Here is an 18,647-nt window from a genome sequence, read left to right as displayed (position 1 = left end):
TTCATCTGGTACATAGCCCTTTGCCTTTTCATCTTGTCTATCTTTCTATGAATGTGGTTTTTGTTCCACAGGCTTGCAGGATTGTAGTTCTTGCTTCTGCTGTCTGCCCTCTGGTGGATGAGGCTATCTAAGAGGCTTATGTAAGTTTCCTGATGGGAGGGACTGGTGGTGGGTAGAGCTCGGATTTCTGTCTCTTGCTTTCAGTTTATTATGGGTGTGATTACCACCAGCATTATATAGTAAAAACTAATACTTGTAAATACATGTATATGACACTATGCTAGTGTTTTTACCAGTACTGTGTCATTTCTTTCCAAATATAATTATGTAATAGATAAATGCTGTTATTATCATCCCTATAGTAAGAAGCTTCACTGAAGATTTTTGTTTTCTCAGGTCTAAAAGAAAGTCACCTTGACTTTCGTAAGAGGATAAATTTTTGAGTATTAAAGGTAGCTCTCTTCACCTGGAGATAATCAGGGTAGCTGCAGTTAAGTGTGAGCTGGTTACTCTAATTTCAGAAAAGGAGTATGATCAAAACCTTTTAGGGGGTGGGGCCCCCGGGAGACAGTAAAGGCAGCTACCCTTAGAAGGGTGAGCAGTGGCCAGCTGTATTATTTTGGAAAAAAGATGTAACGAGATCCTTTGTGCTTTAAGAATTGACTAGGAGGGGCGACCTGACCCCCAGTTGTGTGGATCCCTGGGGAGAGAAAGGAAGCAGAGGTTCCAAATCTACAAGGGAAAGAGCCTACCCAAATCTGAGAAGCCTTGGAGGACAGCTAATCCAAAGTATCCAGCTGTAAGAACTGTAACCCTGGAAATCCATGCAAGGCATCACCGAAGCTGGACCAAGCCCTGGGAAGCCAATCGTCCTCCCTGGAAGATCCTCGGCAGCCCACCCGGGAACCTGGATTTGTAGTACCGCAAGGTTTGATGGACTGTGTAGGACGCTGTCAACAGTGACACCATGTGGCAGTGAGAAGCAAAGGCAGGAGCAGGCTAAGCTTCCAGGCTCTCCAAGGTGGACCAAGAAGTCCGAATGACCCCCTTCCTCCCTCCTGTCTAGGATTCACTGTGCCACAGAGCACTGGGGCCATGAGGTGGGGTTTGCAGATATGAGACAGCTACAGATCTGATGCAGCTGATCCCAAGACACTGAAATGAGTGAAGATTCCCGGATGAGGCAACTCCATACTCTTCTTTCTAACTTATTTCCCCAAGTGCTCAATTCAGAAAAGTGAATAATTTCTATTACTCAGATGATGAGAGAGCAGTGGCTAGTATATTTAGTAGAAAAATTGAAGCAGAGAAGGTCACTTTGGAGGGCTGCTGTTTTGCAAAATCAAACGGGGTATTTCCAAGCTCCCCCCAGGAAGCCTTCCTTGATCCTGAGTTAGGTGTTCTCCTAAGGACCTGTGCTTCCCCATTCATAGCATTTAAGGTGCAATTGTGCTTTCCTGTTGACGTGCTCTAGCTTGTAGCAGCAGGGACAGTATTTTGTTCACCATTGTATCCCTGCTGCTTTGTATGTGTTGAAACCAAAGGATTATTTTATAGCTAATCCATAACCCAGACTCAGGAAAGGTCTGGGAAGAATGAAACAGTTTTTTCACTTTGATGCCTGATGCTGTGTTCTTTCTATCTGGTGTCTTCAATTTGGAAGGCTGTGGACCTCTATCTGGAAGTCTGAACTTTAGTTTTGAAGGCAAGTCAAAAAGGCTGCTTCCTGAACTAATGCACCACCTGCCCTGATGTTTGGTTATGCTACCAACTGGATATTCTTTTCATAGAAATTGTTCTCAAAGTGCAACTATGTGACTTAATAAAAACTTTCAGCAGTGACACAGAAGAGAAATACTTTCAGAGGTCATGAAATCACTTTTACTTTTTATCATTTCCAACATTTCAGTGACCCGTACATGACTGATTTGGGAGAAAAGATCTGGTTTTACAATTCTTCATGTCTTCTCTAGGGGGTGAATATAATCTTTCCAAAGAACAGACAAGGAAGCTCAATCATATAGTGAACATTGTCACAGGAGGAGTCCTCCTGAAGCTTAAAGGGAAGTTTGCAGACATATAAAAATATATACTTCTTTATGTAAAAGGAGAATAAACATTGGAACTCTACCCTAAGAGCTTGTACAGGTAAAAAAAATTAATATATTTAATGTGAACTCACAGATGATTTACTCTATAATGCATTATGAAAAGGAATTCAGAGATGTTTGGAGCTCAATTTCGTGGAAGAACTCTACCTTCCATTTCAGGGACAGAACACTGGGCTAGAAAAGCTGCTTGTCTGACCCAGTGTGGAATTTCTTATGATTTGTATACTCCTCTATGGCACACAATAGATGGTTAGTGAGTTGAAGCCTAACCAGACACTGAGCCTTAATGATGTCATCAGGCTCAGCTCTGGGAGCCAGCATTCCAGAACCCCAGGCTAGGGGAGCACAGGAATGTGTAGGTGGGAATTGGGTTCTGATTCCTAGCCCTTTGTTTGGTATGGACTCCCTTCAAACTCCAGTCCCCAGACTAAGAAATCGGTTCCCACTTAGCCATGAGGAAACCATGAGAAATGAGTTGTATTTCAGAGATATTTCCGGCTATCTCTTCAGTCTGATGTTTGGGAGCAAAGGGCAGTGGAATGGGGGTGACAGGGCACAGGCAGGACCTTCTTTTCTGAATCTGAGAGTGGACTGATTAAGCACACAGCAAGGAGCAGAAGGCCCTCTCACCAGCTGAACACTGAGACTGAATTCCTCCTCAGAGGAGCTGAGCTTGTGGTGGATTGGATCCACAGGACACGAGGGCCTGAAGCACTGTTTTATGGGACCACAGAACATGAAGGATAACGTCTCTTCCTTTCTCTTCTGCTCCCTCTTCCCTCCCTCAGGAAACCCCAGTAGTAGAGGGTGTGCCTTCAACCAGATAGCTGTTTCTTTTTTTTTTTTTTTTAAATGTCAGTACTGATTTTTATTTATTTATTTATTTATTTATTTATTTTTTTTTTTGCAGTACACGGGCCTCTCACTGTTGTGGCCACTCCCGTTGCGGAGCACAGGCTCTGGACGCACAGGCTCAGTGGCCATGGCTCACGGGCCCAGCCGCTCCGCGGCATGTGGGATCTTCCCGGACCAGGGCACGAACCCATGTCCCCTGCATCGGCAGGCGGACTCTCAACCACTGCGCCACCAGGGAAGCCCCAGATAGCTGTTTCTAACTAACAGTTCTGTGCAGTGTGCTTTCCTGCTTGTTGAACAGCAAACTGGCTTTCCTCCTCTTTGTTCTTCTCCTTCCGCCTATAGGGCAAGTTTCTCCTCTCTATCTTGCAGGGCCGATAGTTCAAATACAGTGCTATGATGATTACGCCCACTCCAAGGGTGACAATAATAATGACGAAGATGGTGGAACTGACTCCTTCATCCAGTCCTGCCCAAGCACAGAAGACAGAGAATTGGGAGTGATCGAGGGCAGGAGAATCGCCCCACCCCAGCCCACAAGGCCCATTTGTCAGTCTCACCCTCCCCAGCCCACTAAAATCTTTCTTCTTTCCATGTTTGTTTAAGAATCCCAACCCCTGGGGGATTTCCATCCTGGGCCTGGCAGCTGGGGAGCTGCAGTCACCTTGAACAATGACAGCAATGTCTTTGCTGACAGAGCCCAGCTGGTTAGTGGCTGTGCAGCAGTAGGTTCTAGAGTGGTCCTGGGCTGCCTTCTGTGGCACTTCAAGATCAAAGATCGTTCCATTCCAGGTACACAACAAGATTGGTGTCGGGTTTCCCTTTGGGTCACAGGCAAGCATCTGCTCCATCCGTTCCAACCAGGTCTGATTTCCAGGGCAACCAGATTCCTCTCATCATGGCTTGTCTGGAAAAACAAGTCCCAAGAGGGGTCAGCTCAGTGCACCACATTCCCTTGTCTCCATCATGCTCGGCTCCCTGTCCCTCCCCTAATCCAGACGCTGTGTCTCCTCCACCCAATAGCTTTCTTTCCCAAGGGGAGGACCATCAATTCCCTGCTTTGAGCTACTCTTTTTCCTCCTTGGATGAGACTGAGATGCAGCGCAGGGCATTTTAATGGATTAAGACTAAATGATCTGAACTGCTTGGTCAATGATGGCCCTTGGGGTCCCTGCTTCCCATCTTTGCTTCTCAGTGAGTGAGAACATGGGTAGGGGTGAACCCAGAGACAACGATTTTTCTACTTTTCAACATACAAGTTTTTATGAGGAAATCTCCCTCCTCAGCATAGGCTCCAACTATCATTTCCTATGTTCTCAGGCTTTGGCCCTCACTAATACTGCCTGATCACTTTAACCACTTTTTCTTTTCTCTTCCCGGTTTCCCCCTAGGGTTCTCCCTACTCACTTTCCTAGGGGTAAGGTAAGCTTGGAGAGCTTTAATTTTATTTTCTCCTTTTTTTTTTTTAAATGAGAAAAATGTGGCAACTCTAATAATGAAGCTGCTGGCCAAGATCTCTGGAAATGGAAGACTAATAATCCTTGTTTTGACAAGAAAGATCAGGCTTCTACTCACATAAGACATGGAGTTGGATCACAGTGGTTTTGCTCAACCGCTGACCCTGGCCCTCCAAAGAGGCCTCACAGGAGAAATTTCGGCCATCATCTTCCTCCCTGGCGGTAAGTAAAAGCCAGGCAGGCTCCCCAGGGGCAGGGAGATCTGGGGCTCCCTGAAGCCGAAAAGTAGGGCTGGGTGATGTTAATACATGCCCTGAGCAGGTCACATTAACTTCTGTCCCTGCCAATGGGTATAATTCTTCTATCTCCAGGACTGGCGGAGGGAAGCCTATAAAGAAAGGAAAAAGAAAGTCAAACATATTTCTCAAAACTGGCAGCCACTTCTGTACTCTTGCTGCTGGTGGTACCCCTCGGGTAGACAGACAACAGGGGAAAGACTTTGGATACCATTACTGCTTCTGTGCTGACTGGCAGGAGCAACGAGATGGTTTGGGAATTTGAGAGCTTCTCCTGTAACAAGTGCCACATGCGCATATTTGGCTATGGCTCTTCTGCAAGGATAGCGAGATGTCTTTTCATCTTACAGATTTCCTCCTCACTTCAAATCATTGATCCTAGGAATAAGTTCAAGTATTCACAATCACTCTGTAAGTAGGATGGCCTAAGGAAACAGGGTGAAGGCTAGATAGAACTACTGCCTCAGCGCATCCCTGCACTTAGAGAAAGATGGAAACTAATGTTCACTTTGGAGCATACCTAGCAAAGATTAGTAGGGATATTTGCAGTTGAATCACCAAGCCTTTACTATGGACGTTTTCAATGGCAGAGAACCATCAAGGGAAGGGAACAGGCAGGTCACTTACTATAGACATGCACTGGCTCTCTTGTTTTGTGTTCCACTGGACCCAGAGATACAAGGCAAGACAGCTCCTGATCACCAGTCTCCATGACCCGAACACTGGCATTGGCCCATACTGTGTCTCCCTCCCAGGAGAGGAAGGGCCTAAGCTTCTGGTCTCCCAGGAACATGTGGATCATTACCTCTTCAGCTGGGAACACCCTAGCCACCTTACAGCTCATGGTCTCTGCCATGCCAACTTCCAGAAGTGAAGAGACCCAGATTTGGGGGCTCTGAGAGAATTCTGCCAAGAAATGAGGAAAAGGAAAGAAAGGAGAAAAGCCATGATAAATCACGTCATATAGGACCCCACAATGTAGGGAGTGGGGCTAGACGCTCTCTGTCCCCCACGGTGAGTTTAAAACTCAAGTAAAGGTGGAGCTCAATTACCCTTACACCCTCATCCTAAACACTATGGGAAATGAGTGCCAAAGGCCAAGGTAAGCTGAGGAAAATGAGCCCCCAGGATTCCTTCCACACCTGGGCTCTGACTCACCGAAGATTCGGACCACCTTGATGGCTGAGTTGCTGCAAAAGAGCCCTCCACCATGTGAACTCAGGTCCAGTTCTGCATGGCAGGAGAAATTGCACCTGTCATCCTCCCTTTGGGCTTTAACACTGATGGTGACCTCAGCTCTTTGGGAGGCCACAGCCAAGCTCCTAAAATTCTTTCTATGTAGTTCTTGGTTATCCTGGAGAAGGGTAAGGGTGAGGTTTTCCAGGGGTGTGACACTGGGCACGTGGCATGTCACTGTAAAGGCGTCATCCACAGCCACCCATTCAGGCTGCAGCTCCATGATCACTTGCTCTGGTGGTTCTTTAAGACAAAAAGGTGGGCTTGATGACAGAAAGATACTCAACTCTCCAGAAAGAAATGGTATAGGACAGGAAGCCTGTGATAGAAGGTGACCACTACTCTTAAACCATCTGATGAACAGTGTCAGCTTTTTGCCCTAGATGAGATGAGTTAGCCTTCTTCTTCCCATCAAAGGTGGCTAAAGCCAAGAAATGTAACTGTTGAGGGGCCCCCTGCTTTGATAGTTGCTGCCATTCTGGAGAGCTTTTCTCTCTTACCAGAGGTGCTTCAGAGGCATGAGCAACTTCTGAGGAGTTTCTTACCGTCACACGAAAACTACACCCTAGCTAACCAAGCTCTGACACCCCAGAGATCACACTTATTCTTATGGCTACATCTTCGCCAATGCTATTTGCCTACCTGAAAGAGGCTCCTCACCCATTCCCATCACTTCAAAACCTAACCATTTGCAGGAGTGAAGCTCAAGAGCCTCCTTTTCTGTGGAGACTTCTCCAACTACCCCAGCCCATAAAGACCCCACTTTCCCTAATCCCTGTTTATTCTAAAAATTTGTGACAAATAATTCAACACTAATTTTATACTTTTTTGATAATTTATAAATTAGCATCATTAGCAAATGCCTCCTGTATTTGAACATATTCTCAAAGCACAGATGTCTGGATGCGCTCTACGGTCTGCTCCTAATTTAAAGGCCTACACCAAAGGGAAACAAATAATTGGCTCTAGAATCCCTACAGTAGGACAGAAATCTTTATTAAGGGCCACAATTCTCTCCCCTAAAGAAGTCTCTTTCTAATTATTCCCTAAAGAAGGCACAGTCATGTTCCCCCACTCTTCCCTTCCTCCCCAGCCCTCAGACCCACTCACGGTACACAGTGATGCCAAGGCTTATGTCCTTTTGGATCCCTGCACAAGAGAAGAAGCACTGCAGGATGGAGTTCTGTGTGACATCTTCCAGGAGAAACTCCTTCCACTGAGGCCCTTTGCCCACCTGGGTTTTCTTTAATAAGGTCTCAATTCCACTGGGTCCCGGGTCTGGACAGGTGGTGCTGCAGTTGACCATTAGGGACTGCCTATACTTTACAAGGGCCTGATGTGGCCAAACAGAAACCTCAAATAGGTCTTCTGCAGCCCCTGAAAAGGTCAACCACATATGCCAAAGACTCTGGTGAGGACCACAAGACCCAAGAAAGAAAATACAGAGCCTATTCTATCTAGTTACAGGTTAGAGAATAGGAAACCTACCCTGAATAAGAAGGTACAGGGGACAAACAAGATAAAGACCCTTAAGCAACAAGTTAGAATCCTGACTCTACCACCATTCCCTCCTCTCATCATCTTTCTTGGGATCTTGATTTCTCTAATAGTGTCACCGTGGAAACTACGGCGTTGCTAAAAATCATGCCCAGGAAACCATTCTCTTCCTAAACTTCCAGAAATCTTGGAAACTTCCAGAATTCGCTGCTGAGGGCCCTCATGGGGTAAGTAGACCCCTGAAAAAAAAGAGCTTTGTTACTTATACCTCAAAGCAGTGTTTCTCAAATTATGGTCTAAGAATTGCCTTCACCAGAATTATGCTGGAATGCTTGTAGATTGCAGATTCCAGCTCCACCTCAGACTGAATGCTTAAGAATTTGTGAAGGCAGGACCTGGAAATACTCAAGGGAACAAAACAAGCACTCCTGGTGACCTTTGTGCACACCAAATTATGGGAACCACTGGTATAAAGGTGACTCCCAGGGTCACTCATTTCCATGGAATTTTTCACCTCTTCTTCTCAAAGTGAGACTATTCCATTTTGCTTTGGTGCTAAGGCAATAGACGTTTTTGGATGCTTAAGAGTTTAGTCTGTTAGGGAACTCTTCTCAGGAACAGTGAGAGAGACATCAGGTAAGTTTTACATGTCTGATATAGGTGAGGGGCACAGTGTCCCGAAAACTTCCCTACCGGTCCCCTTTAGCTACTCCATGTCCACCATCTACTTCGTCTCCCAAATACTAGTCCCTTCTGGAATACACAACTCTTGCAGCAATGTTACCACTAAGCCTCCAGTTCCTTTCTTGCCATCTGGAGAACTCACTCTTCACAACTGCACTATGGGCCCTGTCCTATCGAGATCCTATTGTAGCTCATCATGACACAAAAGATGGCAACAAAGAAGTAAAAATATTCCCAAGAGCAGAATAGGACAGTCCAGGGGCAGCAGGGAGCCAAGCAGAGAAGGTATATTTCTTAGAGAGGGTCTTTTCTGATGGTCTATAATCCTGTCCCTTAATTTGGGTTTTCCCAGTTACAAGCCAGAGGATTCTGTGTCCTAGATCCAAGAAATAGGACTCTCTCCCAAGGGTCCAGATGAGTGAATACTAAAGTGTTGCCCCACTCAGGATTTCCTATCCTCCTTCTCATTGACCTGTGCCCTGGCACATACTAGCTAAAGAAACTTTCCCAAATAGCCTCACCTGGGCAAGGAATCAGGGCCCAGACACCAAACAGTAGCATTTCCATCCTTATGAGAAGGGCCAAAAGCTGGAGAGGAAGAAAGGAGACAGCAATGCTGGAGAAAGCAACAAAAAAAGAGAAAAAGGATATAGGAAATTATTTCTTTGATACTGTTCAAAGTTAGCTCCTTCCCTAAAAACTTGCATGGTCTGGAGAAATTGCAGCAAGAGTATCAGTGGTATGGATGTACTAAAAGAAATTCTTGCATCTATTTCAGTTTGGTTTATGTGCATAGCAAAAAGACATAGGAAAATATGAGAAATAATGAAGGGGATATTAAATTAAGTGAGATTCCTATATAAGCTTGTATTGCACTTACCTGTTTACATGTTTGCCTCTATTTGAGTCAATAGAAGATGGCTGTTAGCATAGACATATGAAAAGTGAGGTTTAGAGAGATGAAATTTGGCAGAGTTTATCTGGCACTGTCCAGTGGAAAGTGACCCTGAATCTAGAAAACATGTTCACTCGAGTCCTGTTCTCTTATGGGAGAAATGCTTCTTCAGACTCTCTCTTCATGACCTCTATGAAATATCCCTCAAGATAATCCATCTCTTTCTGATCTGCCTCCAGGTTCACCAAGCAACATTTGGATTACTACTTTGGCTTAGTTAAATCTTAAGTGTCCACTTCTTTTCTCTGCCAATCCATACCAAGTTTTTCTTTCAAAACCCCATTCAAGCAAATTTCTTCTAAGAAAGGACTTTCTTGACTAATCCTATCCTACTTCATAATCCCTCACTTATTACACATTATCTGTACCTCACTTTATGCCAAACATGATTTCTGAAGCTATGTATATTAAAATGTAATTCACCTCAGTGCATTATTTTATTGATGTAATCATTACTGTACTAGGAATTCCTTAAGAACAAGAGATAATACTTTCATCATCTTGCATCTCCAGCACCTAGCACAGTGCCTAGCATATTATGGCTATTCCATAAATGAGTGACTATCCTCTAATTCTCCATTTTAATTTTCATACACTGGGTTGCGTACAAGTCTACCTTTACTTGTATGCTGGTCTGAAAGAGGGTTGTTTTCTTTTTTTTTGGTCTTTTTTTATACACGCATAAAACAATAGGCATATCAAAATTTACACTCCCAAGTAAATGCTACCATTCAAAACAATGATTTTGAGAGGCTATAGATTTAATCCAGTGATGACACCATTGTTCAAAACTTTTTTGGGAAGTGATTTAGAACTGGCTTTTAAGCTACATAAGAAATATCAGTCTCTTTATTAAGTGATTCTGTTGGGTTGGCCAAAAAGTACCTTTGGTTTTTAAGTAAAAATAAGACACATTTTTCATTTTTACCAAGAACTTTGTTGAAAAATGTATTCACCCTTTTGTTCCGATACCTTCTGCCATTTTTCAGGCAACTTCATAATTCCATCTCCCCAAAACTTTTTATCTTTTTGAAGGAGGAGTGCAGTAAAGAGGTGATTTAAATCCCTTATATAGGATAGTCCCTCAGGCTTTTTGTTTACCTTTGGCCATTATCTTGTTTCTGTTTTCACACCTGATGGGTCCTAGGACCCTCACCAACATGCGTGTGTCATTCTTGCTAAGATGGACCCCACGGCCCAGGCCTCTGGGTGTATGTCCACACTTATTATGGGGTTGCGCCCCCTCCCTCTTTGGCCCCAAGGAGCCTTCCTACGCATGTGCAGACAGGGAAGTTTTCCTTGACCTCAGGAGAGGGTATCTTATCTCTTTACTTCAGTAGAGCTAAGCTTCTGCCACTAGCTTTGCCCTTGGAGTGAGAACAAAGCTTCAATTTTACTCCACTTGACAAACACCAGCTGTCCAGCCCAGGGGCCCATCTATCTCCTACCTCAGAACCAATTGGCAAAATGCCCAAATAGCACTTCATGCTCAAAAGAGAGGTTTGCCCAGTGCACACTGTTGGACTTACTCGGTCTTGGAGCTCGTCAGCCTGTCCAGATGCTTGTTTCCGTTCATTTTTTTATATATAAATCTTTGATCTCTCTGAAACTTATTTTGGTATAGTGATACATCTTTTTTTCCAGATTACTAACCATTTTTCCCAGCAACATTTTATTGAATAATCCATTTGTTCTACTGATTTAAAATGCCACTTCTATCATTTGCATTCCCCTATGTATTACTGGATTGGCCAAAACGTGCCTTCTGTTTTTAAGTAAAAGTAAATGACACATTTTTCATTTTCGTCAGGAACCTTATTGAACAATGTATTCACCCTTTTGTTCCACTACCTTCTGCCATTTTTCAGGCAACTTCATAATTCCATCTCCCCAAAACTTTTTATCTTTTTGAGCAAAGAACTGTTCCAGGTGCCTTTTACAGTCTTCCAGGGAATTGAATTTTCTTCCATTAAGATAATTTTGTAAAGACCAAAATAAATAGAAATCCGAAGGTGCAATGTCTGGTGAATATGGCAGATGAATCAGAACTTCCCAGCCAAGCTGTAACGGTTTTTGCCTGGTCATCAAAGAAACATGCAGTCTTGCATTATCCTGATGGAAGATTATGCATTTTCTGTTGACTAATTCTGGACGCTTTTCGTCGAGCGCGGCTTTCCGTTGGTCTAACTGGGATGGAATTAATCGTTTAGTTTTCCAGAAGGAGCTCATAATAGAGGACTCCCTTCCAATCCCACCATATACATAACATCACCTTCTTTGGATGAAGACCGGACTTTGGTGTGGTTGGTGGTGGTTCATTTCGCCTGCCCCATGATCTCTTCTGTTCCACATTATTGTACAGTATCCACTTTTCATCGCCTGTCACAACTTGTTTTAAAAACAGAACATTTTCATTACGTTTAAGTAGAGAATTGCATGCGTAAATATGGTCAAGAAGGTTTTTTTCACTTATGTGGAACCCAAACATCAAAGCGATTCACATAACCAAGCTGGTGCAAATGATTTTCAACCCTGATTTTGATATTTTGAGTATGTGGGCTATCTCCTGCATGGTTTAACGTTGATTGTTCTCAGTTAATGTCTTGATTTGATCTTTATCAGCTTCATCTGGTCTACCTGACCATGGAGCAGAGTCCAGCGAGAAATCTCCAGCACGAAACTTTGCAAACCACTTTTGATACGTTCAGTCAGTCTCAGTACGTTCTCCATACACTGCACAAATCTTTTCTTGCGTTTCGGTTGCGTTTTTACTTTTCTTGAAATAATAAAGCATAATATGCCAAAAATGTTGCTTTTTTCTTCCATCTTCAGTATTAAAAGGCTACACAAAAATTCACCAACCTTGATAAGTCTTTTTTTAAATGCACGCTGATATGACAGCTGTCACATACAATCTAACAAAATTGTTTCCAATGAAGTTAAAGACAACTAAGTGCTACTAGATCCATCTTACGGTAAAAAAACCAACGAACCTTTTGGCCAACCCAATATTATTCTTTGGACAAAAGTGATATTACTCAGTCACCTTATTCCCCAAACTTAGCTCTGAGTAACTTACATCTCTTTCAAAGGAAGATCTCCTATCAGTGAAGAGATTCTAAATAAAGTAACCTCAGACTCTGAAGGGCATTTCAAAACAAGTGTTTTGAGTAACAACAGCTCTGCTGAAAAGAGTACAAAAGCCCCAATTGGGACTACTTATATTCATACATTCTTTCAGCAAACAATTATCAAGCCAGGCTTGTAGTAAGGTGTTGAAGTTACCAAGATTTATCCTATGACATAGGAATTCCTGGTAGTTGGAGGGAAAGACAAATGTAAATACAAATAACAATATACTGTGCCGAATGTTATCATAAATATTGGGAGGGAGTAAAATGAGAATTAAATGAGTTAATTCAAGTGTTTAGTCCAACTGTTGGCACCTAAGTCTTCAATAAATGTGATGATGGTGATTGTGCTGCTCTTGTTGATGCTGCTGATAATGATAAGCAAATTGATCAGGGAGCATTGAGGAGGGAATCATTACTTCTCTCTGAAGGAGTTGAGAAGGTCTCTCAGAAAGGTCCCCTTTGAGCTGCATTTTCTATTATGTGCAGAAGTCTGTTAAAGCATGAAGTGATATGGAGAAGAGGTCAGGCCAGGCTTATTTGAGAAAATTAGAGAAGTTCATCCGCGTTTTCCCTGTGGCATGTTATGACCAGGTACTGAAACATGAAATTTTATATTCATTTTCTTAATGAAAAAGAAAGCGGCATCCCTAATGGGAAACAATTTTTAAATCTTGAAATCCCTTTTGCTCACTCTGTAGACTATACCCTAAATTAAAGGTTTAAATTGTTGGCTATTCTAGGCCTGTACTCCAGCCACTAAAGGGCTGCAGGGAGAGTGGTGGGCAATGAGGGGAGGGTGGCAAACACACATGTGCTGTTGGATGGCTTTGGCTGTGTAGCTGAACTGGACTTCCTGTCAGAGTTTGGGATGCTTACCATCCATTTACATCCCAGGGGTTCCTGCAGTTTCTTATACAGACCTGAGTCACATCCCACCCTTTGAACACTGTCTCTTCGCTATGCCTGGAATTCGCTAATTCGCTTCCTCTTTCCTGAACGCTCCTCCACCCAGTTCAATGTGTCTTTTCAACGAAGCCCACTGTGACCAGCACTTGTCAACCCCGGGTGCCCAGGCCGTATCCCAGCACACCCTCGGTCGACGCTGCTGCTTTCTTTTCCCCCAGCAGCGCCACCTTCTACCACACTCCCCCTGATCCCTTAGGCCTGGGAGTCTGGTCTACTTCCGGCCTGGACTGTAAGCCCCATGAGGGCAGGGCCTTTTTCACTAATGGATCCCAAGCACCCAGAGTGGCTGTAGGTGTTCAACGACTATAAACGAATGAATGAATAAACTAGATTAAATATTTACAAATATTTGGGTGAGGGGCTGCGCCCACCGCTCAGATAGAGAGCCCAGTCAGTTGTGGCTCGGAAGGTGTTTCCCGTGCAGCATGTACACAACGTGGCTCTGAGCCCAACAGGCCATGAAGCTTTTTAAAGGTGGATGGTATTTTACATTTTTTAATTATGTGGGGGAAATACTTCAATGAGTGCTCCTCAAAAATTCCGGAGTGTGAGGAGGTGAAGCCCAACCAGGAGGCCAGACCCCCACAGATTTGACAGGAAAGCCGGGAGAAGACCCCAGCATGAATCTAAGCAAAGAAAACAAGACCTAAGTTCTCACTGAGGGCCGCTCCTCGCTGCTCCAGCCGCTCCTCGCCTCGCCCGCTTCGCTCTCAGGCGCTCGCCACGCGCTCCGACCTTTTGGTAGGCACAGCCGGGCGGGGACGCACGAAGACGTTCCTGGCCGGATGATTTGCCTGATCTGCCTAGAAACTCGTGACGTCTACGCAGAAGCTTAGCGAGGGTTGGCTGAGACAAGCGGGGTGGGCCGGAAGCTAGGACGACAGGAGGGGGTAACGGGGAAGATGAGAGTAGGGAAGCCTGTATCCTGCTTGGCAGAGAGCGCATATTTGACCAAGGTAATGGCTACTACATTAAAAAAGAACGTGAAAACAAAAGGGAAATGGTGGTTGTAGCAAATAATGGCTCTGTAAGGAAAACAAGGGGTTGTCGGCACCCCTGTGCCTGTTCCTCTGGTGGTGCGTCCTGAACACGTGAGGCTCCCGCGCGGGAGTGGCCTGCGCGCGCAGCGTTCTTCACGCCTTGGCTCTCCGCGCGGGGTCGGCTGCGGACCTCGGCTAGTGACTCGCACAAAATCCTGCTGGGACTCCACCAGGCTCTAACTGGGTGGGCTGGGAAAGGGGTTCGGAGGCACGCCCTGCCACTGTCTGAAAAGTCTTTTCGGCGCCGCGCCCCCCTTTTCTATACCCCGCTCTCCACATAGAAGTAACACGCTTGAGGGAACTAGCGGTTCGGGCCTCACTTCTTACCAAAGGTGTCTGCGCCCTTGCTCTCGCCCAGGGCTTATCAATAAGCTATAAAAATTAAGGTGAGCTTGTAAATCCTCCTTTGTTGCCCCTTTTCACCCCGGGTCCCTTTTCCTTAGCTTCCACGTCTAACGTCTCCCGGGGGTCGTGTCTCAGAAACCTTTCCCTGAGCCCAGATAGGGCCGTTCACATCGGCATCTTTTTGCGGCTTTGGCTTTCTGTTGGTCTGACCGTGAGGCATTGGGCTGAGTTTCTTGGTGAAGTGAAATTTGAGGATTTGGGAGGTTTTTTTTAGGAGGGCAGTTATTAGGTGCATCCACTATCTCGTTTAATAGAACTCCCACCGAGGAGGCAGTACTTTTAACTCGATTTCGTGAATGAGGAAACAGACTTGGAGAGGCCTCACTAATCTTTGTATGGGGGAGGCAGGCCGGGAAATTATTAATGTTGACAGTTTTGGTGACCAGTATAAGTATTTTTTTAAATTTATTTTGGCTGCGTTTGGTCTTAGTTGCTGCCTGTGGGCTTTCTCTAGTTGCGGCGACTGGGGGCCACTCTTCGTTTCGGTGCGTGGGCTTCTCATCCCGGTGGCTTCTCTTCTTGCAGAGCATGGGCTCTAGGCACGCGGGCTCAGCAGTTATGGCTCAGGGGCTTAGTTGCTTCGCGGCATGTGGGATCTTCCCGGATCAGGGCTCAAACCCATGTCCCGTGCATTGGCAGGCGGCTTCCTAACCACTGCACCACCAGAGAAGTCCTGACCAGTATAAGTCTTAACCGTTTTTTTTTTTCAGCTGCCTGTCTTGTACCCTAGTACCACTGCCTCCTCTCCTTCCATACTGACAGTTTGAGGGAGAATGTTGGTTAGAATAGAAGCTTGGGGGCTAAAGAAGCCAATGAACCCCTCAAAAATGTCCTACTAGCTTTAAGACTATGGGAAATTTCCGTAACTTACAGTTTCCTTATCTGTCAACAGGAATGGCATTTAGTTTATTTATAGGAAAGTGCCTACCATTGTTTTCTGACACTAAAAATAGGTGTGCAGTAACTGGGCTATTAATTAATTAATTAATTTTTGCTGTGTTGGGTCTTCGTTTCTGTGCGAGGGCTTTCTCTAGTTGTGGCAAGTGGGGGCCACTCTTCATCGCGGTGCGCGGGTCTCTCACTATCGCGGCCTCTCTTGTTGCGGAGCACAGGCTCCAGACGCGCAGGCTCAGTAGTTGTGGCTCACGGGCCTAGTTGCTCCGCGGCATGTGGGATCTTCCCAGACCAGGGCTCGAACCCGTGTCCCCTGCATTGGCAGGCAGATTCTCAACCACTGCGCTACCAGGGAAGCCCCTTTATTTTTCTTTATAGCACTTATCGCTACCTGACTTTAAGGTAAATATCCAGTGGTGTTCTGGAGCAGCTCGAATGGGTGGGCCGTTCTCTTCCCAGCTCTGCATTTAATGATGTAGGTTGGTTACCTGAAGACCATGGTAGAAGTTTAAAAAAAAATTTAATTGAAGTGTAGTTGATTTACAATGTTGTGTTAGTTTCTGGTGTACAGCAAAGTGATTCAGTCATATAGATATGTATATTCTTTTTCATGTTCTTTTCCATTATTGTTTACTACAGTGGTGGAAGTATTTTTATCACTGAAATTGTCAGAGGTTACAAATCAGGGTTTGATTTTGTTTTTCTGAGAACTGGTTGGTAAATTTTTACCAGTACACCACTGTATATTTCTATTTGTTTATCTGTTTATTTTTTTCTCTCTAGAATCTAAGTGTCATGAGGGCATGATTTTCATGTGTCTTATTTATTGCTGTCACCTTAACACCTAGAACAATGGCTCACATAGTATGCACTCAATAAATATTTAGTAATTGAGTGAGCTGAGAGTCTGTGAAGAGTGGTGATTTCACACCTTAATTTTCTTTAGGGGGGGCATGGCATAACTCCCTCAGAGGACTCTTAGCTTTGGGACACCAACCTCCTTTGACTGCTTTTCATTTTCCTTCTGCTTCTCCATCCCTTGTCCGCAAAGGTAGTGGTGAGGATGAGAATTTGGATCTGTCCAGAGAAGGCATTACCCCAACCCTCTTCCAGGCAACAGGCTTGGTGCACCATCCCCAGCCCTGGCATCCTCTGTCCGTGGGCGACAGTGGAGGAGCTGTGCTTGTCAGAGACATGCCCTCAACTTACCCCAGCCCCAGACAGCTCAAAAGACCAAAATGGAGGTGACCCCTAATACCATTTTTCCAAAGAAGTGTTTCTTTTACCTCTTCATAAAGTTCCCAGCAATTACTACTTTATGGGCTAGTTTTAAAAGGTTTCAGAGATCTCTGGGAAGTTTTAATTGACAGGTTTTTATTTTATTTTCATGGTAATATTTTCAGGAATATTTAATTTGTCTGAAGTCATAGAGTAATTTAAAGACTTTATGGAAATAGCGTATATATCAAAATTTATCAAACTGCAATTTAAACATGTAGTTGATTGTCAATCATATTTCAATAAAGCTGTTTTTTAAGTCTTTATAGAAATATTTAATATTCATAAAATTTTTTCAGTATCAGTAACCAAATTTCAGTTTCATGCTAGAATGTTACCATTCTCAGGAATTTTTTTGCCGATTTCTAAATTTGCATATCACTTTAGTATGTTATTTCTAGCAAAATGTATTTGTGATGTGGTTGCTTCTGTTGCTTTACCTGATTTTTAGCATGTTCACTGTTTTTTATTTGTTTTTTTCTTTTTGGTCCTTTCCAAATTCATTTTCCTGGTTAATGCATATCAAATCTGAGGCTAGTTCATAAGCTCTATCATAGTAACCCCTTTAAGCTGCCCTCATTTCTCTTTTGTGGCTTTGAATGGTTTTGTTCATTTATGTTAACTCTTTCTGTAAAGTTCTACCAAATCAACATCCTAATCACTCCTTGTTAGAAATCAAAATTTCTGCACTTAGACTTGGCAGGATTTTTTCAGCTGCTTATTTTTTTTCAGGTACTGTTGAATGTCACTTTCTATTTTGTTATATGCTTACATTTTTATTATCCTTTTTCCAGTTCCTCAATGGCATATCAGCCTTAAATTTAATTTCTTCAATTAAAGTTTAACCTTCAAAATCTTTAAGGCTGTTAATATAATCCCATGTAATAAAAATAGCTATATCATGCAAAAACAGTTTTTTAAAAGTTCTGGTAATTTTATAAAATAGTCACTTAGTGAATGGAATTTTAGCAAATAAGCTTGCTCCAGCTGTCCCATTTCTTTATGTGAATGGTGCTTTCCTAGAGAAGTGGAGAAGGCATTCCTTCAAATGGATAATTGCTTTGGCCCAGGTGGTTCATGATTGTGGGACTGGCTTATAGAGGCAGCAGGTTTGAACCTGACAAAAGCCGGAGAAACCCCAGCTGGAGAGCTATCCTCTTCTGAAGGTGCATCTCTCATTTGACTGCTTTTTTTACTTGGTTTCTTGGCTCCCCAAATCTGCTGCCTCCCTGATCCCTCAAGACTTTCTCCCTTACCTGCTCTTTATTCGTGGGGCTGGCAATGCCTAACTCAGGGCAACTTGTTTATAGAGGCTAAATGGCTAGTTAGCATCAGTATAGTCTTAACCAGAATCAGAAGAGCGTATAGATTATGGGTTAAACATCAGGAGTTAGTACTAAGTGAATCAACCTTGGCAGCCCATCAGAGTCAAGGTGAGGGTAAGATCTGAGCTAGGGAGTAAACAAAGAAAAATCCAGGAATCCAGGTGGAAGGTCACAAGTCAATATGTTCAAGAGAGTGAGAGTGTAAAGCTCAAGAAAGATTTGGGAGTCAAAGTTAACTACTATGATTAAACTGCTACTATGATTAAACTGGTTTTAACCTTCTGCCCTGATGGGTTAACTCCCGATTGGGACCAACTTGGAACAGAGTTCTAGGGTGAGGAGCAGAGGTAACTTTTATCAGAGTTATTTCCTGTGCAGGCATTTTTTTGTGCACTGTCCTGGAGTTCACACTGCAGGGGTGCGTGGTTGGAGAGCCCCAAACAAAAGCCACAGCACAATATGATGAGTACTCTTACACAGATTTATACTGAGTGCTATGGAAAACAGAAAAGAG

General features: G+C 43.9%; 1 protein-coding gene across 1 annotated transcript; it reads right to left on the bottom strand.

The window, feature by feature from the left end:
* Positions 1–3,226: 3,226 nt before the first annotated feature.
* Positions 3,227–8,703, bottom strand: LOC102985873 (intercellular adhesion molecule 5). The gene is given in 7 exon segments (XM_024130196.1): positions 3,227–3,435; positions 3,631–3,873; positions 4,542–4,811; positions 5,347–5,625; positions 5,878–6,198; positions 7,066–7,332; positions 8,658–8,703. Coding segments are annotated over 7 exon segments (1,635 nt in total).
* Positions 8,704–18,647: the final 9,944 nt, after the last annotated feature.

Source organism: Physeter macrocephalus, chromosome 14 (genome assembly GCF_002837175.3).
Source record: "Physeter macrocephalus isolate SW-GA chromosome 14, ASM283717v5, whole genome shotgun sequence".
In the NCBI taxonomy this organism is placed as follows: domain Eukaryota; kingdom Metazoa; phylum Chordata; class Mammalia; order Artiodactyla; family Physeteridae; genus Physeter; species Physeter macrocephalus.
Note: the sequence above shows the minus strand (reverse complement) of the source record. Positions and strands in the feature narration are given on the sequence as shown.